Here is a 23,603-nt window from a genome sequence, read left to right as displayed (position 1 = left end):
GCGCGAATACGTAACTGGAATCTTAGTTCATATTTATTTAAGGAGATGGAGGGATGGTCTGGTTAAAACCAACTATGTATTAAAATATGTTGACTTAAGAAACCTTCTGCTTTCGGTCCGGACATGTGGGACTAAAATAAAGTCTAGATACATTTATACATGAGAAGGCACAAAAGCGGTATTTCAGTTACCTCTTTTCTTTTGACAAATGCAATTAAATTTTTTAATTATATACTGATATTTCTATTGGGACTTCGTGGGACCCCTAAATCTATTTCAACCACCCACCGCCCCAGCTCAATTTTACCATTGCATTTACACATTTGGGTTAAATAGCAACACCTACAAGCAAAAGTTTACCAAATAATGTTTATTCGCATGAACTTTTTTTAGGAAACAGCAATTTTATTGTTACATAGTTGATATATATGTGCTGTAAAGTTCGACGCGCCAGTGAATGTCAGGGGAGGTTCAAACTCTGGTTTAACCTTATTTTACTCGGGTGGGAGCAGTTCAAAAAACAAACAAACTTGTTTTAACAAACTGTGCACTGGTTCGATGGCCGCGCTTAAGATAATAATACCACAAAAATGTAACAAAGTTATGTTTGGGTTGCGCAAATGAGGCAAAATTGAATAACATCAACAGATTTACAGCAAGGGTCATGCCCCAATATATGTTGGCGCTTCGTTTGTTGTTGGTTAGGTTGATTTTTTATGACGTCACGTATAGATGTTACACTAACCGCGTCTAAAATATTTCACATAAAATTAATATTCAATGAAAGCATGTAATTCTGACAAAGTAAGGAATTTCAATTATGGTTCGCGATTAAATGCAGCGATTCTAGCATGAAGGTACATCTATCAAAAATATAGCTTATTATAATAGGACAACATGATTGTGACTAAGTCATGTTTATAGGGTGTGCAAATAACGCGAAAATAAATAACAACAACAGATTTACAACAGGGACGTATCAAGGGGGTGCACGTGGCCATGCTCCCCCAAAAGCTCGTTTCGCGTGGTGTTCTTGAGGTTACTTTTAATGACGTCACGCTTAAATGTAACGTTGTGACGTCACGTTATGACGTAACTTCTTTAAGGCGTCTCTGAAAAAAAAATTAGAATGTCAGATGATTTTTTTAATCAAAATATTGTGCATTTAAACAAGGTTTTTGATTAAATCTTATTATATAAAGAAAACATTATAAAACATATGAAGAAAATATATGAAGAAACATTATAAAACACCGGAAACAATAATCAGTCGGTGTACAATTTCGTTGCTATAAACCTCAGCTGTATTGGAGCTTTGCTGGCTAAATTCAAGTTTAAAAGCCAACTTTTATGATTAACATTGCAGGTTTGTTTAGGTGACAACAACTAGCGTGTCATTGCTGAAATAAAATGATTGTTGCGGAAATACTCAAAAACTAATAATATTTTTATTGATTTTCGTTCTTGTAACGACATTATTCAGTGACTTGACTTAAGTTCACTTAAGTCATTGTTTTAAATGACATGAATTGACTTAAGTTTTTTAAGGAAAGTGACTTGACTTTAATCATTTGAATAAATGTCGCACATTAATCTTGAGTGTTTAGTGGAAAACATTTTAATTTAAATCAGTGTGTTTTAGCATCTATAGTTAATTCTAGGATTATGCGTTAAAACTTTAATAGTTTACCCAAGTGTTACCACCAACATTTGTCCGACACCACACGGTCAGCATAACAGCTTGTCTTAGCTTACAATCCACCTCACACGTGTTTCCCAACTGATGGACGCCTGTTAAATTCGTAACCAAATAGTGGAGTCATTCAAGATGTATTACGGTTAACAAAAACGCCATTTTCCATGGCTACTGCAAGATGTAATTACCTGTTGTTAACTCTAATGTTGGTTGACTTTGTAATGCTTTTATTTGAATTTTAGTGCTTTTATAGTATACATGGGTGCTATTTAAGTGTCCGTAAACATATGGGGCTCTGCTCAATATGTTGTAGTTGCTAATCACTGCGCGGCACTTAAACAATTTATATCGAACAGCTGGTTCTGTTGCTAAAGCACAACATACGTTCCTCGTTTATTAACCTACCTCGGTAAATGTCCGACTAATTAGAAAGGCTATAGATCACAGTTGTTGCTGTGTATGTATCTTTCACTAATTACAAAAAGATGTCCATTACACCAGGGGTCGGCAACCTTTTTTGCACTGCGGACCGGTTTAAAACTGAAATTTTTTCGCGGACAGGCTTTAAAAAACAACAAATGCTCACTAAGGAAATTATTTACAACTGTTTTATATAAATTAATTAAAATGCATACGTTGTTTTTAAAAACTTTCCTGCCTGAACAAAAAATAAGAATTAGTTTTATTATGGGACATTGTTTGCATGAATTCATTCTATTGCACTTTAGGGCAGTGCTCCGCAACCGGTGTGCCGCGAGACCATGCTAGGTGTGCCGCGACGTTCCCGGAGAGGTTTACTTGCGATTATTCAATTCATTTAATTGTACTTTTACAGTAGAATTGAATGAAAACGGTATATAAAGGCAGGCATTTTAACCTTATGCAATAATTAAGGTGTACCTTATAAATTTTCCATAATATTTAAAACTAAAATCTACGTTAATCGCCGGATGTCGGGTTTCCAAACAGTTCTTTAACTATAACTCAATCACACAGGTATAAATATGCAGCAATTGTTTTCTAACCACAATAGAATAAGATCTAAAATCGCCTAAAAATACCTAAACCTGTCAGAATAAGTTCAAAGTTCATGGGAATTAGGCCTACTAATGGACAAAAAATGCCTTGTATAGCCCTACTTTGGTCTTATTCCGTACTGTGTTTTATACCGGCGTTGATGTTTTTCTAATTTTGGTCTTATGGCTGAAGTCGACGTGGCCGTCTTAAGATGTTTTAGGAAGACCGTAAAAACAGAATATTTTTAGCTCTGTTGGTGTGCCGCTAGTGAAAAAAGGTTGCAGAGCACTGCTTTAGGGTGAACACGGTTAAGCATAAAAAATACATGATATTTTGGCCCATTTTCGATATATTGTACATACGAGGAGTTAGACAATCAAAAATGCATTTTAGGATGTTGTGAAAGTGCTCGATATGGCCACAGCACATTGGTTTGTTTTGCACCTCACGAGTGCTTGAAACTAATTGAGACTTTTTATATACCAATCGACCATGGAGTATATTTAAACAATTTTAAACGAAGTTAATGTGATTTGGATAAAAAAATACTTTTAATTGTTTTTGACTTTTCCTAGCCTTTTTCCGGCTTTTACATACGGTTTGGGTTTGAATCAAAATTGTAATCTGGCAACCCTACTGCGGACCGGCGGTTGCCGACCACTGCATTACACCAGACTCGTTCTTACAGCTGTTTTCCCCAAGCAAGTTCAGTAGGGAAATTAAATGTTATCTGTATAAAATGTGTTATACTTAACATCCCATCTATAACAAATTGTGCCCCTGCTAAGAATATACGGCGCATTTAGTTCATACGTTTCCCCGTACCCCGACAAAATTTTCTTGCTCCTACCTACATATAGGATGGTTAGTCATAGTTCATCAGCACGCAACACACTTGTACAACCCACTTTGTCGTTCTGCCATAATGGGATTTTTGTAATACTTTTAGTCATATATTAGCGTTAGACAGGGGTGAAAGTTAATTATTATTTTTTTTACCTAAACCAGTAGCCAGTAAACTGTGGGCTGCGGTTCAAACGTGTTCCTCTGGCCACTGTGCTATTAACGTGGTTGGCCTTCTATAGCTCTTGGAAGAGCACTTTGGGCCGCGACGAACAAAGTTTGCCGACCATGACCTAAAATAAGTAATTTTCTTAACGAAACGTATGGCAGATAAATGTTAACGGTCGGTGTCGTAAAATGTGGTAGAATCCATCACCAGCGCCCTTAAGAGTTCAAACAAAGACTTACCCCACCCTGGCATCATGCTGCAAAACACAATAACAACTGCTCTCAAAAGTTTTACAAAAGGGCTAAATTGAAGGCTAAAGAATTGCTAAAGCGCTAAAAGTTACGCCTGACTGCTTTTGAATGTGTCTCGCTTGATTGCTCGTCCGTAACGAGCTGTTTTGTCATAGAATAGTAAATATATTTGTCCTTGACAAACCACGCAAATAAATGCTTTAGTTTTCTTGCTTTTATTACGCAACAAAATACAAGAATGTTGCAATTTTGAAGCAAAGTAGAACGGAGTAATCTGAAACAAAAGAAAAGTGAAATATTTAAACTTTTATCACGATTGTTTCTTACAATTATCCGAAAATCAAAACATTTTTTATTTGTATCGAGGGATGGCAAAACACGAACACAAAGTGACCAAGTTTTCTAAAAATGACGAAATTTAACGAAATGTTTAAAAAACAATAAGTATACCGCTCATCATACAACCATGTGAAAACACAATTCTTGTAGAATTAAACATCAGTCAAATTCGTTTGTTAGCATGAAAATATTTTCTGTAGCTTTATTAGTTCTAACTGTTTGCGCAAATCTTATATTTCGTAACTCAATTTGAGTCGTTTTCATTTTGACAATTTTATTTTTCTTGATTTCAAAGCATCAATGAAAAACAATTTTGTTTTTTTGACAAACGTTTTTATCGTAGTATTTTACTAAAATAATTAACTTTGGTCGATGTTGCATCCAAATATTAAATTTGCAAAAAGTTTAAAGCAATATATTTTTAATCTTTGCTCTTACCAAATTTCGTTCCTGGACCTAATTGTTAATTTGTTTTTGTTTTTTTGCTCCATCTAAATCTCAATCTCTTCATCTTCACGGTGATGGTTGCCATGGTGATCCATCATTTCTTCATCTCCATGGTGATGGTTGCCATGGTGATCCATCATTTCTTCATCTCCATGGTGATGGTTGCCATGGTGATCCATCATTTCCTGTTCTTCTCCTTCGAGTAAAAATAAAAGTAAGAATAAATTTAATTAAAATGGTTTTGTGTTTTTCAAAAGTCGTAAATACCTTTTTCGCAATCCGTTTTGTAAAATACAAAGAAAATAATTTTCAATTTGAAGCCTGGCAAACATTTGGAAGTAACATAATATAATGCAGAGACAAAAAGGTGAAATGCTTTTCCGCTATGAATTACAATAACTTAGAAAGAATGCAATATTTGACTCACCTTCCTCATTTTCAACTGATTGCTCATCTCCTTTATAACTCCTGGAAACAAAAATCGTAAATTCATTTGACTAAATCTTGCCAAAACATGAGTTAAGATTTTTAAGAAGGAATTAGGCGGTAATTTTAAACAAAAAATTGTATTGTAAGGTTTGAGGGTCTTACTTTGAATCACTGTTGTGCTAAAGCTTGTCAGCAATAAAATACCATTTGTCGCAAACAGTGACAACTAATTTCCGGGTTTAGAATTAGACAAGTACGGCCTCGACAAAACTCATAAAGTACCGGTAATGTCCAACTTACAAGCTTACATATTGACATTTATATATCAGTAATTTATATGTCAGCAGAATTGTAAACAGGACATTTTTTCAAGACTTAAGCCAAGTCAAGTCATTTAAACCAGAAGACATAAGTTAAGTAAAGTCATATTTGTGAAAAACTTAAGGCGGGTAAAGTGATTTAAACCAAAAAACTTAGGGCAAGTGAAGTCATTTAAGCCAGTGTAGAAATCATGTTAGATTCGCGACCCACTCAACTAGTAATTGGGTAAGTCTCTTGCTCCAAGACTGGCTCCTACCTTCTGGATTTCTTTGTGACGCAAGTCCTTCTTCTCCTTCTTCTTCGCCACCAGGCGTCGCTAAAGTCCGCTACGAGCAGAAAAAGCAGGAAAAGGGCAAGAAATGTCGAGCTCTTCATCTGTAAGTGAAGTTTAAAGAGCTACTGGCTGTGTTGAAACAAAATAATTTATTTAGAACTCTACGTCAGCCCCTTCAGTTTAACCATTTTCTATTCATAAGCTTTCATTGAGCAATTGTTCAATAGATTACAATTTTTGTTTAAACAAGATATTTACAAGTGTACAAATTACAAAGCCCTCGAGTAACACAAAAATAACAAATTAACCTCTAAACAGCAAACCATCTAACTTTTTACCGCCTAAATTCAAATAAAATATCCTAACTTGTCAAAATATTATAATTTACGGTAATATATTATAATCACAGTTACTCTTTTTAGCAAGCGTTTCATTTATGACCAACTTCAAACATTAAATCTTACCTTTTATTTTCCAGTTTTTGATTTCCAGAGTAGTAATACATTTACTGCAAGCAAGTCGTCTTATATTCACATTCCGCATATGCTTTTATTTCCTTTGAACCTTTCACATATTTCTTGCTTTTCTAACTCCGACACTTTCCCGCCTTTACCCTGCCGCTCAGGAAAAACTCTCTTCCTGTGATAGGGTTAAAAGTGTTAGTTTGTTTAGTTTTGAATCAAAGTTTGAGGCAAAAACAACATTTGGAAACGTACTCCATGCTTATTATCGTTGTATTAAAAATCTTAGCTTTGTTCAACATTCGTTTGTCATCTACATTGAAATGGATTTAAAATCAAAATAAAATTTTAACATACAAATAACAATGTGATGTAGCAAGTAGCACAGTTGTAAACAGGGCTGGGGAGCCACCGTAAAATAGCATTAGCTCCGGCTCTAGCTCCGGAGCCATCAGGCAATTATTAAATGGCTCCGGCTCCGGTTCCAGCTCCGGTGCCACTAGTCATTTATTCAATGGCAAGTTTAAAAATTGCTTTTGGCTAACTAACGTTGGAGATGGAACAAAATATAATTTCTTAGCTTTAGCACCACAAATTTAAAAATGGCCCCAGTTCCACAAAAATAATAAAAAGGGCTCCGGCTCCAGCTCCACAAAAATAATAAAAGTGGCTCCGGCTCCGGCTCCAGCTCCACAAAAATAATTAAAATGGCTCCGGCTCCGGCTCCACAAAAATAATAACAATGGCATCAGCTCCGGCTCTGGCTCCAGAGAAAATGCTTAGCTCCGGGCTCCGGGCTCCGGGCTCCGGCTCCCCAGCCCTGGTTGTAAACAAGCATTTTTTCAAATCATTTTAGTCTCAGTCAAAATAATTTAAATCAAAGTCCAAGTGAAAGTCATCAGTTACCCAAGTCTAGCGTCAATAGTGGCCCGGTTAAAAATAAATAACAATGGTTACTTAACCATGGTCCTATTGACTTAGTGTAGTTTTCAAACCATGGGTGAAAGTTGATTTTTTTACCGTCATGAAAACGTCAGAGATGACGTCATAAAATTACGGAAACCTGAGGTTATCGTTCGATGATTTGCAGGAATATGCAACTGGAATCTATTAGCTTTTATTCAAGGAGATGGGGTGAAAAATAACAACGTAGTAAAACATGTGGACTTAAGAAACATGCTGCTTTCGGTCCAAACATGTGGAACTAAAATAAAGTCTAAATACACTTGTACATGAGAAGGCATAAAAGCGGAATTTTTATTAACTTATTTCCTTTTAAAAATGCATTTAATTTTTTCCATTGGGCCTTCGTGGATCTCTTAAAATACCACCAGCTTAATTTTACCATTGCATTTACACATTTGTGTGAAATAGCAATACTTAAAAGCAAAGGTCCCAACAATGTTTATTCGCACGAACTGATTTTAGGAAACAGCAATTTTATAGTTGATATATTTGTGCTGTTAAGTACGACACGTCTGTGAATGTCAGGGGTGGTTCAAACTCTGGTTTAACCTATTGACTTGGGATGGAGCAGTTCAAAAAACAAACAAACTTGTTTTACCAAACTGTACACTGGTACTATGGCCGCGCTAAGATAATAAACAACAACAATGTGACTATAAGTTATGTTTGGGTTTGCGCAAATAAGGCAAAAATTAATAACAATACTTACAACAGCTTTACAACAAAGTGTCATCCCATAAAATATGTTGGCGTGCTGTTAGTTAGGTTGATTTTATATGACGTCACGTATAGATGTTCCACTGACCGCGTCTAACACAATAAGACAATATGATTGTGACTAAGTCATGTTTGGATTAAACAAATAACGCGAAAATGGTTGACAATACTTTTAAAAGAACAGTTTTGCACCATTCGACGTATCCAGGGGGTGCGCCATGCCCCCCAAAAAGCTCGTTTCGCGTGGTGTTCCTGAGCTTACTTTTAATGACGTCACGCTTAAATGTAACGTTGTGACGTCAAGTTATTACGTAAACTTCCTAAAGGCGTTGCTGAAAAAAATAGTTTGTCAGATGATTTTTTTAATAAAAATATTGTGCATTTAAACAAGGTTTTTGATTAAATCTTAAAATGCCTTAAACTATCAGAAGTAAAGAAACATTATAAAACACCAGAAACAATAATCAGTCGGTGTACAATTTCGTTGCTATCAACCTCAGCTGTATTAAAGCATTGCTTGACTGACTAAAGTTTAGTTTGAAACGCCAACTTTTGTGATTAACATAACATACGTTTGTCACAAATGATAAAAAAAAATACTCAAAAACTTTGATGTTATGTTTAGTGATTTGCAGTGATGTAATGACATTGGTCAGTGATTTGACTTCCAAATGACTTGTCTGGAGTTAAGTCTTTCGAGGAAAGTTACTTGACTTGACTTTAGTCACTCAGACAAATGACTTACATTAATCTTAAGTGTTTGTTGAAAACATTTCCAACAAAATCAGTGTACTTTAGTATCTATAGTTTTATATTATAGTTTAAGGATGGCATTTATGTTATGCCCCCGCTCAGCTTATGGGTGTCTACTCAATGTATTGTATATTGCCAATCACTACACGGCACTCAAACAATGTGTATCGAACAGCTGGTTCTGTTGCTAAAGCACAGCATACGTTCCTCGTTTATTAACCTACCTCGGTAAATGTCCGACTAATTAGAAAGGCTAGACAGTTGTTGTAAACGTTTGTGTATTTATCTAGTTAGAAACAATGTATATTTTACACCAAGACTCGTGCTGGAGATCACAGACGGTTCGAGGCGCATTTTTTACGAAACAAATTATAATAACTCACCAATCGCCCTTAATACGCGCTAAAAGGTAAACAAACAAGAACATTATCAGTTTCCCAACAGATACTGTGCATCCCAGTCTAATAATCTACTTGCTTCATTTTTGTACACGCTATCAGAAGCTTTCAGTGGCGCGCTGACATGGTCAACATGGTCGAACTACAAAATGACCAAAAAAATCCAACTATGAACGAAACTCAATAAATCAGAATAAATTAAGTTACCAAAAAAACGAAAAAAATATACAAACGAAAAACGAAACAAACCAAAAAAATTGAAAGATCCACCCAATTATTTTTTTGTTAGAAGCACCCAGCGTCGCGCTGACCCGCTCAAACGAAAATGAACAAAAATATTCACCAGGTCGAACCGTGATTAAAAAACCTAGATATATATTTTCCTTCATTTTCTTGTGCTAGCCACATTTTGCGGGTACTTGTTTAAGGAATTGCGGGAATCGGGAGACAACGCGGTACAAGGAAGTTTTGTGATCTAAATCTTATTGTTCCAAGACCTGATTTCGACGTTTCATTTTGGTTGGCAGCCGTTTTTGTCTTGTTCAAAATCGTTTGTACAGGCAAAATAAAACGCGTAGCAAGCCGAAACGAAGCCAAATGCAAATTACTGTCAACGTAACTTGCAAACCATTTACTAGTTAGACGCAAACCAAACCGCTACCACGTGGAGTCCACCTCGAGGCTGCTGTGAGGTTAAAATAATGCGTAACCAATCACAAACAGGCAGCTAGCACGCCCCTTCGTATTTTCCTCTCCATATGGAAATGCGGCCGGTTTGGAAGGAAATCCTTCTGTGGGGGTTTAGTCCGTAAACAATGCCGCATTCTTATGGGTTGTTTGTGAATTGGCGAACGCCAATCACAAGCTTCCACAGTTTATTTCCTCATAATTTGGAAATAAATCCTGAATAAACAGTGACTAATTGAAACAGTATTGTTTCTAAGAACCGAATCAATAAATAGCTTAACTGCTATTCAATTTGTATATACTAAATAAACTGTATGACTCACAGTTAGACAAGCGCTTTTGACATTTTTTAAGAAAAACATTTACTTACACAATGCGATATGCATGTTTATTGACGGTTTAACGTTCTGAGCTATTAATTCATGAAATACCATGCATATGTTGAACAGTGATGCTAGGTTTCTTCGAATTGTTGTTCTTATGTTGTAAATTTAACTTGTGAAATGTTAAAATATTATTGAATTTTATTTTTAACTGACTTTGAACAAACACCACACACAAAACTTAATCCAATGCTTCTTAACCTTTTTTGGCTTGCGGCACCCCTCAGAAATAATGAATAGATTGCGGCACCCCTACAAAAATTTTCCGTACTTAAATCATTAAAATATCACAATAAGCTGAACTGGAACAACCTGCATCAACAGTACACAACGTAGGAAGTTATAATTGGATTTATTCACTTTAATCGTACACAAAAAGTTGTAAGAGTTGAACAAAAATCTCATTCTTAAAGATTTTCAAATATCTCTCGGCACCCTTGGCAGTAGAAATGGCATCCCAGGGTGCCGCGGCAGAACCACTGCCTTAACCATGGTCCCCACCGTTTGGTTTGTCATTTCTAATGCATAAGAGTGCCGAGAGATATTTGAGAATCTGATTTTTGCTCAAATGGTAAGCCCCTTTCAACTCTTTGTGTACGAAAATCATAGTAGGGGTGCCGCATTCCATTTATCATTTCCCAGGGATGCCATAATCCATATAAGGTTGGGAAACACTGCCTTAATTCAGTGTTTAAGGTCTCACTTTTAAAAATCAATAAAACTTCCACATGATGTCGCATCAGAGCAGCTGATGATCACGTGATAAAACTATTGTGAACACAAACGAAATATTCAAATTGGTAAAGTGCAATATTTCGTTCCGCATTGTGGTTTTAGTTACTTTCATAACGATTGGTTGTTCATTGTTTCATTTTTCGTCAAACATAATTTGAATTGTAACGTTCCTCATGCATTCTTTCTTTAATCTTCTTTTTTATTTTTATCGTTGATATTTCCTATTTTCTGTCTTAACCTGAGTTCCTTATACCTCCAGGGTCAACTGACTCGATAAACATTTTGTGGTTCTTCGTTGATCCTTTGCTACTGTGTTCGTATTGTAGCAACAAACAAACTGTTATCAGCTATCAGTTAATAAAAGCATTTTAAGTGTTAAGGGACACCATAATAGTGTATAAAACATGAACATGGGTCAAACTTCTAGTGATTCTTTTCGATGGGCATTAAAATAACTTAACCAGTTTGTGGTGCACCAAGAATAAACAGCGTAACCCACGTATTAACGCTTAACAAATATTTAGCGTGGCAAGCTTATCTCAATGTCTATTTTTTGCGCATCGTTTGTTGTTTAAAATAACAAACAAGTTCTGTTATACACTTAAGGATCTCACGATTCTACAAATATGCTGTTTCTACCAGGGCTGCGGAGTCGGAGTCGGACTCGGGATTCGAGTAAGACCACGTAAAACTACCCGAGTCCCGAGTCCGACATGCGCATGCACAGTGCCAAATTTTAAAACTGATATGCCTTCCAACTAGAAATTGTAAAGGTGGGATATTATATGGCGAAATATTTTCTAACCATGTCGGTTAAAAATGTCCCGAGACCGGCCCCGGCTCTACAGCATGTATTTCATCCATCTACGTATATTAAATAGGGTGGTTATTTAGCAATCCACTCATAAGGTATCTTATGGCTGATTTATTCGTAATACGTAGTGTTAAAATATTCCACAATATGCTTTTCCATCTTTAGGTTTTATCAGTTTGAGGCCTTATCAATTTCGAACTCTTACTACTGCGCATGCGCACGTCGGACTCGGGACTCGGGTAGTTTTACAAAAGTCCCGAGTTGGACTCCGCATCCTTAGTTTGAACAACAAGAATCCTATCACTTCAACGAAAGTACACCGAACGCCAATGCAGGCTCATCGAATCTGACGACCAACTATGCAAGCAATGAAAGTATTCCTTTCTATTTAATTCCTGTGAAATCCGTTGATGGAAATTGATTTTGGAAGCCCCGTTCTAACGTTTGTTTTCAAGTGACTTAGCGCGCATATAATACGCACTTAAACCAAACGAATATCTAACCAAGATTAAAAAGACGAATTCGTGGAGCAGGTTTTTAGTTCATAACGACTCGTGCGGACACTTTGAGCCATCCTACTCATCCTTTGTGAACGAACAATACGGATGGGGGCTAAAAGTAAACAATCTAAAGATATTTTTGCAGGCTAGGAAAGAGAGGTATTTCCTGAGCGGCAGGATTATCGTGTGGGAGTGTTACCTGATGCAAAAAATACCTCAGATGCGTTGGATTTTGAACGGAAATGGGACTTAAAAAAGAGGTTAAAAGTCGGGACACTTCTCGTAAAAAATCACTTGTTTCTAATTTAAAGAGGACAAAACTAAAGGTAAGTCTGTGGTGTAAAAATTAAACGCTTCAGATTTTGTAAGTTTTACAATTTAATGTGAAGAAATTATTGTTATTTAATTGTTATTTGTAAGCTCACTACTTAAGAGCTTTTCCAGCATTGACCTATTTTCTCCAACGTACTGTTTTCTTGTAGCAGCATATTAATTGTCATAAGCTTATCTAGAAGCGAAAGTGTAAAACATGATAATTTTGTATGTATGAATGTTTATAGTTGATGTATGAAATAACATACATTTATAACTTAAAATAAACACTGATTTAAGTCAATTCGAGCAAGGTTTGCATAAATAAAGATTAAATTACTTGCAGAATACGACTAACTCTTTAAACTTTACTTACAGATGAAGATCTCGACATTTCTTGCCCTTTTCCTGCTTTTTCTGCTCGTGGTCGACTTTAGCGACGCTTTCTTTTGGAGACGCCGAAGAAGTAGAAGAAGGTTGATTGTGATCCGGAGACGATACCGCTACTACCGGCGCAGATGGTGCTACAGGTTCGCTTACACCAGTGGTCCTCAACCTTCTTTTTACTGCGTACCACCTCGAGCTTCTATGATCTTGTTGCGTACCAACAAAATATCGAAAAACTCAGCTTTACTCAAAATGTATATAGGATTATTAACAGGGGTGGATTAGCTAATTAGTTAGCCCGGAAATTTCAAAACAAATGCGGCCCACTACTCTTAAAAAAGTTTCCCTTTTTTAACTTGCAAGATACTAGTCAAGTTTTGTGATTCTTTGTTGTTTGTCTATGATATCATAAAAGAAATTTGCAGAGATGTTCCGGAAAGATAATAGTTCCTATCGTTAAAGAAGCATAAAATATTTAACTATACAATCATTACGATGAATATATAGTTTATGACAATAGAAAAAATGCTTAACCTTTTGATGAAACTGTAATTTTACTTAAAAACATACTGCGTACCACCGAAAATGACTTCGCGTATCACAGGTTGAGAGCCACCGGCTTACAGTGCTTTGTGGTTTAAGTGTTTGGTCCAAATTTTAACCGAAATACTTCTTGCATGCAAATGTCTTTCGCGCCTCTCAAAAGTTAAAAAAACCGTACTATTACAGTTAAATTATGCCAACTTACAATGACACAACTAACAGGGTTGCAACCATGGTTAATATTTCGAATTGTGCTTCACAGAAATTATTTTAACTCATTTTTTTACACCAACGATAAAAGTCGGCTCAAGATTTAGAAACAGAAAATTAGAAACAAACGCTGTTGAGTCCCAGTATACCGCGACATTTAGAGTTTACTTTATCAAACAAAACAGCATATACGCTTGCTGCTTATTTGCTTTATTATTCCCGATGTTGTTTAGACGCCGATATTTCGGGGACACAGCAGAACAAGAAAATGAGCGAGGTTAGTGAAAGTCAGCGATGTTTAATACATTTATTCCGAACCCCGATATTTTGGGTTCAAAACCCAATGACTTTTTTGTTCTAATCGCTGATCTAAATCATTTTTCGCGGTTTTTGAAATAACGGATTTTTCAGAAAATGATGGAAATGAAGAACTGCTGGATCACAATGGAGATGAGGATTTCATAAAAGATGCAGAAGGTCTTGAAAATGACCTGGATGAAGTTGAGAATCCAGAGCAGGATGAAAATGGGTAAGAATCAAACAAACATAAAAAAAAATAAAAAAATAAAAAAATAAAAAAATAAAAAAATAAAAAAATAAAAAAATAAAAAAATAAAAAAATAAAAAAATAAAAAAATAAAAAAATAAAAAAATAAAAAAATAAAAAAATAAAAAAATAAAAAAATAAAAAAATAAAAAAATAAAAAAATAAAAAAATAAAAAAATAAAAAAATAAAAAAATAAAAAAATAAAAAAATAAAAAAATAAAAAAATGAAAAAATAAAAAAATAAAAAAATAAAAAAATAAAAAAATAAAAAAATAAAAAAATAAAAAAATAAAAAAATAAAAAAATAAAAAAATAAAAAAATAAAAATATATAAAAAGGCATTTAAAAAATTAGAAATATGATATATATAAAAAAGTTAATAAAAAAAATAAAATCTAAAATAAATGCAAATGTTAAATCTATGACCTTGAGGTAATTGTAGGGCATTTTTTAAATCAACTCTACGTGGATTTTCCACAAACCGCGTTAGGGTGACGATTAATATAATTTTTTCCTTTAAAACGCGAGATTTTGTGGATTTAAACCATCATAATGAAGCGTATCAATCTCCAGTAGTTAATTGCAAGCAAGGACTGAATAAATCATAAATAAAGAACAAAACATTTATCGTTAAATCTTCGCTACTACAAATTTACGCTTATAGAAACAAATAGGAAGTATTTCTTTGAACAGGAAATTATCTCATGGAATTTTTATTCAAAACAGCCAGTTTAAAAATACTTTATTTTTGTTTTCGAAGCCATTTTTGCCATTGACTATATTTAGAAAAATAAAACTAATAAATTGTTTTTGTTTCAGGTTCAATGAGTGAAGTGCATCAGGATTCGCTGCAAATAAAATAATTTTGAGATGAAACATATTTGTGTCTTTGCTTGAAGCCTTAAAATAAAGTAACGCTACAATGTGAGAAACTTAGAACAATATAACTCAAACTTAACGCAGTTACCATTATTAAGAGTCGATATGTACGATAATATCGGATCGGGGCCGATACTAGATGAAGTGGTGGTATCGATACTCGTCCGATACTAGGGTGGTATCGATACTCGTCCGATACTAGGGTGGTATCGATACTCGTCCGATACTAGGGTGGTATCGATACTCGTCGGATACTAGGCTGGTATCGATACTCGTCCGATACTAGGCTGGTATCGATACTCGTCCGATACTAGGGTGGTATCGATACTTGTCCGATACTAGGGTGGTATCGATACTCGTCCGATACTAGGCTGGTATCGATACTTGTCCGATACTAGGCTGGTATCGGTTCTCGTCCGATACTAGGGTGGTATCGATACTCGTCCGATACTAGGGTGGTATCGATACTCGTCCGATACTAGGGTGGTATCGATACTCGTCGGATACTAGGCTGGTATCGGTTCTCGTCCGATACTAGGCTGGTATCGATACTCGTCCGATACTAGGGTGGTATCGATACTCGTCCGATACTAGGGTGGTATCGATACTCGTCCGATACTAGGCTGGTATCGATACTTGTCCGATACTAGGCTGGTATCGGTTCTCGTCCGATACTAGGCTGGTATCGATACTCGTCCGATACTAGGGTGGTATCGATACTCGTCCGATACTAGGGTGGTATCGATACTCGTCCGATACTAGGGTGTCGGTATTTTTCCCATACCTGAGTGGTATAGGCGCTGATCCGATAGCAAATTAATACAGGATTTCAGACATGATTTGTGAGTTACGAATCAACCTTTTTAATTAATAGGAAAAGAGTGACCTAAAAAAATGATAAAAGATTCATTCTTTTATTTGCAAACGTTTCGGCAAGTGCTTATGCCATCTTCAGTGAAAGTTTGCTGAAACGTGGGCGAAAAAATAATGAATCTTTTATCTATTATTTGGGCCACTCTTCTTCTATTGAAGATTATGAACAGAATCGTGTTTAGTGTTCCTAACTTTTTTAAGTTTTAAGGTAATTATATAATAAAAAATGAAACTGTCATATCGATGTAACAAATTATTTTGTGCATCACAGCGATAATTTGCGGTTTAAGCACAAAACACACAACTAAAATAAAATTTTAAATTGGTAATGCCATTCAAATAACGTTGAAACTTATTGTACATTTCGTAACACCTATTTCGAACACAGGAGTGTTGGGCATTGTTTATCATTTTCCCAACAGCTTCAAATTTATTTTATTTAATTACTCTTAGTCCGTAAACAACGCTGCGTTCTGATTGGTTGTGTGTGAATAGGCGAGCGCCAACCAGGGCCTTGGAGCAGTCGTAAATGTTAAACGGCTCCGGCTCCAGCTCCGGAGCTTATTGATACCACTGCTCCAGCTCCAGCTTCGGCTCCATTACGTCAAAAACTGAGGTTTAAGGCTGAACGCTTAATTTGCAATATCTACCGTTTTAAAATATTCACAAACGAAACACCACAATGGTTAGTTACAAAAGGTGTGCCAAAGAAGCAGCAATTTCTAATTTTGTGAAGAGTTGCTGTTGAACTATGTGACTTCAGCCATTAATAGTAGCATAGCATCTTATGAAATACATCGGAGCCGGAGCTATTTTTTAAACAACTGGCTCCAGCTCCTGCTCCAGCTCCATTTGAATTTTACGTAGAGCTCCGGCTCCAGCTCCGTTAAAAATGTACGGCTCCGGGGCTCCGGCTCCACGCTCCGGCTCCGGCTCCGGCTCCAAAGCCCTGGCGCCAATCAGAAGCTTCCACAGTTTATTTCCTTAATGTTTGGAAATAAATCTTGAATAAACAGTGACTAATTGGAACAAGATTGCTTCTAAGAATCGAATCAATAAGTAACTTAAACAGATGTATGGCTATTGACGATGTATAATTAAACTGAGTGAATTATACCCCGCCATTTAGACAACCCTTTTTGATATTTTTTAGGAAAAACATTTTACTTACACAATGCGATATCCATGTTTTCTGACAATTTAACGTTCTGAGCTATTAATTCAAGCAACACCACATATATCCAATAGTGATGCCAAGTTCTTTGAGCTGTTCCAACAACGATGTTGTAAATTTACTTGATAAAAAGTTTAAATATCATTGAGTTTATTTTTCAGTGACTTTGAGTAAATATAACGGTCTAAAACCTTAATCCAATGCCGCAGGGTCACTTTAAAAGGTCAATAAAATCTCCACATGGTGTCGTGTCAGAGCAAAATGTTGACCGTGACGAAACTATTGTGAACGCACGCATAAACGGGATATAAAAAAGGCATGTTAAGTGGTAAGGGGAGACAATAGTGGGTAGTGGGAGAAGTCAACCATTAAAATAAAACGCAACATGAGACACAATATAATTCCATCAATATTCGGTTTAAACTGGACATGATCGTGTGTACAAGTTGTTTAAACTTTAAAAAAGGTCTTCAATAAGTTTCAAAAAAAGACACCTATACAAAATATCATTTCGCAGAAAAAATTAGTTCACTTAATAAAACTAAAGACTAAAGTTTAAAACTTAAATATAAATTACAAAGTGGATGAGAAATTCTAGTTTATTTTCCGTAGTTTGTTTGTAGTTAGTAGTTAGCCGGTGAAGATAACTTTACTACAGCTTGTAGTGCACTACGGCCAATCCCAGACAGCGCACAACAAATCGTTAGTATGGCAAGCTTGTCTGTATGTGATATATTTGTTGTTCAAAATAACAAAAAAATTTAAAATCTCATGATGCTTTGCTGCTGTTGAGCCGGACTCGACGAAATGGTTCGTTTTTGCTGAAGACTGTGTAAGATTACCATAGAAAAACGACGAAAAAGCTAACCTACTGGGGTGTAAAAAAGATGACAATTTAACGCTGCGTTTCGTTCAATACCATCCCCCCAAAAATGCAAAGCCTCCTTACGAAAATGTCATTATTCGTATATCATAGCATTTATACAACTATAGAAAACATTAGGTAAAATACTGTACCTGTTAAAACAATGATTTGAATCTCAAATTGTATTAATTCCAAAATATATTGAAATTCCATGCAAGTTAGTTGTGGTTCGTTTTTGTGTTTACATTATAACTGAAAGTGGCCCGATTTCGATTCGCGCATGCGCAGAACCAAATTTCGAAACTAAAGGTAAACTGCCAACTGTAAAATTGTAAATTTGGAATAACAAATGCTGAATGTTTTGCACCAACAGTTTGTGGGTGGATAAAAGATACAACACTTCAATGGGTGTATTGCTTAATTTCCACCATAGTTGCGTTGCGTAAAAAAATGTTGCGTAAAAGAATGAAATATTAGGTTGCAGAGTCGGACTCGGACTCAGGACCCGAAATCGTACATTTAGTTTAAGTCGTACTCGGGTTATTGCTAACCGACTTCAAAGCTCTGATTTGTCGTGTACAAAGTAACTACAGGACAAACTCACTTATACAGCAAAACATTGACGGAGTGTCGGCATTACCCTCGCGCCAAATGATTTACTAAAATGCAAAAATGTATATATTTTTTGTTTCTTGCAAGATATTTCGGTAATTGACACATAAGCCTTTTATATGATAAAATACCCACTTTAGATGAAAAGTTTTGGTTCTATTGGATTTATTGACCAGCGACGGAGTTGGTATTGGTCGCGTAAGGCGTTTGTCAAATCAATTGAGTTAAAATTAAATGGTTTCATTTGACATTTTATATAAAGTTTGTTTATTTATCCGAATTTTTGCATACAAAAATGTGCTTGCTGTGTGTCGGGTTTTTGTTAATTGAGTTATTTCTTATAATAAAACGAGTTTACCAACTTTAATAGTTTAACGTTGTTTTTGTGACAAGGCTTGGATTTGACCTGTTATTTACTTAAACAGACTTAGGCGGCTTGCATAAGTTGCCGGAACGTTGGTCAAGAATTAAAGTTACCAGAAGAGCTGTTTTTTAATTTGTATTAAACAGACATGATTTGGACTTAAGTTATTTCGCAAATGACTTTACCGGGACTTTCTGCTTTGTTAAGTTTTTTTCCCTCTCTTTATGTCACTTTAATATCTGTAGCTAGCGAGAATTTTATGATCATTTTTTCGGTTAAAATTTAAATCAGGTTGCACACATCGACACTAAATAGCCACTATTGATGGTGCACGGCCTCAAAAGGTTTAAAAACACTTGGGCCTTTGCAAAATGACATGTTTACAACACTGGCAATGAAAATGTTTATTAAAACCTTGTGCAACCCATTGGTGGATCCATTTGTTAAGCCCTGGCTTAAAATTTGTTTTCTTTTAACATAAAGCAAATACGCATTTTAACCAAAACAAATATTTAGTCAAGCGTCAAAAAAAACAATTCGTGAAGCAAATTTCAGTTCGTAACGAACCGTGTTGACACTATTAGCCATCCTACTTTTCCTTTGTGAGCGAACAATGGGAGTTTTAAAAGTAAACAATCTTCGGATATTTATTCCTGGCTCGGGAAGAAGGTATTTCCTGAGCGGCAGGATAATCGTGTGGGAGTGTTGCCTGATGGAAGAAACACCTCCGCTGCGTTGGATTGGGAACGGAAATTGGACTTCACGGAAAAGAGGATAAAAGTCGAGTGACTTCTTGCAATAAAATCACTTGTTTGGGATTTAAAGAGTTGGAACTAAAGGTAAGTTGCTTAATTATTTGTCCCATTTAATTATTTTCTCCAACTTTTTGTTCTGGTAGCAACAGCAGCATATTTATTGTCGTAAGCTCATTTAAAAGCGAAAGTGTAAAAAATGTGTCTACGTTGTATCTTCAAAGCACAAGTTTTGAGGCACTTTACAAAAGTTTGCCTTAAAGCTCACTTGCCGATGAAGAGCTCGACATTTCTTAGCGGTTTAACTTTTGCCATTTTCAAAGTGATTTAACTTACAGTGGTTTAACACAGTCAGTAACTCTTTAATTGACTTACAGATGAAGAGCTCGACATTTCTCGCACTTTTCCTGCTTTTTCTGCTCGTGGCCGACTTTAGCGACGCCTGGAGGAGACGTCGACGTAGAAGGAGAAGAAGAGTTGTTCTGAGGAGGAGAGCTATTTACTTGAGGAGAAGATACTTGTACTACCGCCGCAGATGGTGCTACAGGTTCGCTTGCACTGATTCTAGTTTAATGTTTTTGTGAATAACAAAACAGTTTGAAAGAAAAACGAAAAAAGCGGAAAATAAGTGAAAAGCACCGAAGATAAATGTAATTCGCTTTATTCTAAAATGGTAATACTATATCACACAAAAAATTATGGTTTTCATTACGAACAAGCTAGGTCTTTGTTGTCAAACACAAGCATAAATTCAATGAATCTCAAGGTTTTTTACTAGTTTTGCAAATATGTAATGTCTCAGCAAGGTCAAAGCAAAAAAAACGCACAACTATATTTGAATTGAAAATGATGCCGACTTACAATGACGCAACTTGTACAGTTGCCACCAAGGTTAATAACTCGAATTGCAGTGATGATTTCAATCCAATTTTTTTAAAGCAACGATAAATTTACAAATGTCGGCGTAAGTTCTGAAATAAACGCTGTTGAGTTCAATTGTGCCGCGGCATAGAATTTTGTAGTTCACTTGTTGTTTGTTTAATATTCGCAATGTTTTTAGGCGCCGATATTTCGGGGACACAACAGTAGAAGAAAAAGATCAAGGTTCGTGAAAATTTAAGATTTCCGATACTTGACATTTCATTTCGATAATTCATATTTTATGCATAATGTATCGCAACACGATCTGACATCAAATAAGGCCATTATTAACAAACAAAATAAAAACAATGAAGCGTATAAAAGCTATTTTCAGGTTATTGGCCCAAATTAGCTCAGTGTTGAGACTTTTAGTTACCTCCAGTTGGTACCCAAGGGGTTTTTGACTAATTTACGTTTCAGCAGCAAAATTTCTGCGTTTAATCGCAAATCACGCCTGAAATTCTAGTAATTTTGTATCGAATCAGCGACAATATCGCCCTATGTATCGGACGAGCAGCGAAACTACCAAAGTAATTCACTAATAATCAACATTTTGTGACAAAATTATAAAAATTTTCTTGTCTTTTACTGAAAACAAAAGTGCCATACTTTATACCATTGTTGCTCTTACCTGAAGAAGAAAACGTTCCTTTCAAATGTTAGAACCATTCTAGTTATCATTTTCCAGATAACCTAGTTGCATAGAAGCAGATGTCCATATATCCTGGTACTTTTAGTACATTCGCCTATTTTTCATTTTTTTATTTTTAGTGTTTAAGGAACAATAATAACGCACCCGTGACTACATTTTTAGTTGTTTGAATGTGACCTTATTTAATAATAATGTAAAGTTTTATCCAGTTGTAAGTAAAAAAAACAATAAGGTTTACCATGGAAATTACTTTTTACCCTAAATCGTTTACTTTTTTATTACTTTTTACCATTAAATACCATTTTTTTTAGTTCTAACCGCTTTTCTATATCATAATACGTTTTACGTCAGTTTTAGACGCGAATTTTAAAAAATAACCAACTTTTTTAGAAAATGATGGAAATGAAGAAGTGAATGATCACCATGGGGATGAGGATTTCATAAAAGATGCGGATTTTGAAGATCTTGAAAATATCCTGGATGAGGATTTGATTCCAGAGCAAGATGAAAATGGGTAAGAACCAAAAAAACACAAAACATTTAAAAATAGAAAATAAAGAAATTATGAAATAAAAAACATTTCAAAAAAGAATAGGCAAAAAATAAGAAATATAATAATAAAAAATAAAATAAAATCCAAAAGGTCTTTGCACAGTTTTTTTTAAAACCGTCTCAACATGTATCCATACCTGCGTTGTAGTGGCCATTAATATTCATTTTTCCTTTAAAACTCGAATCACACGTTTGCCTTTGTCCTTTATAAATCAAACTTAATGTATTTAAATAAAATATTTATTCGAAACGTTTAAGGTGCAAAAAACTACTTCTATTTGAGCTAATCATTCTAAGTCTAGGACATTATCTTACGATTTATTTAAAAAAATGCTTCATACTTCGTTCTACAAAACTATTTTCCTTTCAGGTTCAATGAGTGAAGTGCATCAAGGTTCGTGGTAATTCGTTGCAAATAAAAGAACTTTGAGATGAAACATATTTGTGTCTTTGCTTGAAGCCTTAAAATAAAGTAACGCTACAATGTGAGAAACTTAGAACAATATAACTCAAACTTAACGCAGTTACCATTATTAAGAGTCGATATGTACGATAATATCGGATCGGGGCCGATACTAGATGAAGTGGTTGTATCGATACTCGTCCGATACTAGGGTGGTATCGATACTCGTCCGATACTAGGGTGGTATCGATACTCGTCCGATACTAGGGTGGTATCGATACTCGTCCGATACTAGGGTGGTATCGATACTCGTCCGATACTAGGGTGGTATCGATACTCGTCCGATACTAGGGTGGTATCGGTACTCGTCCGATACTAGGGTGGTATCGATACTCGCCCGATACTAAGGTGGTATCGATACTAGGATGGTATCGATACTCGTCCGATACTAGGGTGGTATCGATACTCGTCCGATACTAGGGTGGTATCGATACTCGTCCGATACTAGGGTGGTATCGATACTCGCCCGATACTAGGGTGGTATCGATACTCGCCCGATACTAGGGTGGTATCGATACTCGTCGGATACTAGGGTGGTATCGATACTCGCCCGATACTAGGGTGGTATCGATACTCGTCGGATACTAGGGTGGTATCGATACTCGCCCGATACTAGGGTGGTATCGATACTCGTCGGATACTAGGGTGGTATCGATACTCGCCCGATACTAGGGTGGTATCGATACTCGCCCGATACTAGGGTGGTATCGATACTCGCCCGATACTAGGGTGGTATCGATACTCGCCCGATACTAGGGTGGTATCGATACTCGCCCGATACTAGGGTGGTATCGATACTCGCCCGATACTAGGGTGGTATCGATACTCGCCCGATACTAAGGTGGTATCGATACTCGCCCGATACTAGGGTGGTATCGATACTCGCCCGATACTAAGGTGGTATCGATACTCGCCCGATACTAGGGTGGTATCGATACTCGCCCGATACTAGGGTGGTATCGATACTCGTCCGATACTAGGGTGGTATCGATACTCGCCCGATACTAGGGTGGTATCGATACTCGTCCGATACTAGGGTGGTATAGGTACTCGTCCGATACTAGGGTGGTATCGGTACTCGTCCGATACTAGGGTGGTATCGATACTCGTCCGATACTAGGGTGGTATCGGTACTCGTCCGATACTAGGGTGGTATCGATACTCGTCCGATACTAGGGTGTCGGTATTTTTCCCATACCTGAGTGGTATAGGCGCTGATCCGATAGCAAATTAATACAGGATTTCAGACATGATTTGTGAGTTACGAATCAACCTTTTTAATCAATAGGAAAAGAG

At 35.9% G+C, this 23,603-nt stretch overlaps 3 protein-coding genes across 3 annotated transcripts; 2 read left to right on the top strand and 1 right to left on the bottom strand.

The window, feature by feature from the left end:
- Nucleotides 1-4,771: 4,771 nt before the first annotated feature.
- LOC146139044 (uncharacterized) lies at nucleotides 4,772-6,315 on the bottom strand. Its single transcript, XM_083392997.1, has 4 exons — nucleotides 6,251-6,315; nucleotides 5,769-5,887; nucleotides 5,190-5,230; nucleotides 4,772-4,958 (listed from the first exon to the last, which is right to left on the bottom strand). The coding sequence occupies exons 2-4, from the start codon at nucleotides 5,885-5,887 to the stop codon at nucleotides 4,807-4,809; spliced, it is 312 nt and encodes a 103-aa protein (XP_083249123.1). The 5' UTR covers nucleotides 6,251-6,315; the 3' UTR covers nucleotides 4,772-4,806.
- Nucleotides 6,316-12,436: 6,121 nt separating this feature from the next.
- On the top strand, nucleotides 12,437-15,049 carry LOC146139043 (uncharacterized). The gene is made up of 5 exons (XM_083391989.1): nucleotides 12,437-12,526; nucleotides 12,891-13,042; nucleotides 13,886-13,929; nucleotides 14,064-14,181; nucleotides 15,020-15,049. The coding sequence occupies exons 1-5, from the start codon at nucleotides 12,443-12,445 to the stop codon at nucleotides 15,030-15,032; spliced, it is 411 nt and encodes a 136-aa protein (XP_083248115.1). The 5' UTR covers nucleotides 12,437-12,442; the 3' UTR covers nucleotides 15,033-15,049.
- A 4,731-nt stretch (nucleotides 15,050-19,780) lies between these two features.
- Nucleotides 19,781-22,303, top strand: LOC146139042 (uncharacterized). The gene is made up of 5 exons (XM_083391990.1): nucleotides 19,781-19,806; nucleotides 20,097-20,266; nucleotides 20,780-20,823; nucleotides 21,683-21,806; nucleotides 22,215-22,303. Exons 2-5 carry the CDS (start codon nucleotides 20,097-20,099, stop codon nucleotides 22,225-22,227), a joined length of 351 nt encoding a protein of 116 aa, XP_083248116.1. The 5' UTR covers nucleotides 19,781-19,806; the 3' UTR covers nucleotides 22,228-22,303.
- The last annotated feature ends 1,300 nt before the right edge of the window (nucleotides 22,304-23,603 follow it).

This window comes from Ascidiella aspersa, chromosome 6 (genome assembly GCF_963924565.1).
Source record: "Ascidiella aspersa chromosome 6, kaAscAspe10.2, whole genome shotgun sequence".
NCBI lineage: Eukaryota > Metazoa > Chordata > Ascidiacea > Phlebobranchia > Ascidiidae > Ascidiella > Ascidiella aspersa.
The sequence above is the reverse complement of the archived record's forward strand: the minus strand, read 5'-3'. Positions and strand labels throughout refer to the sequence as shown.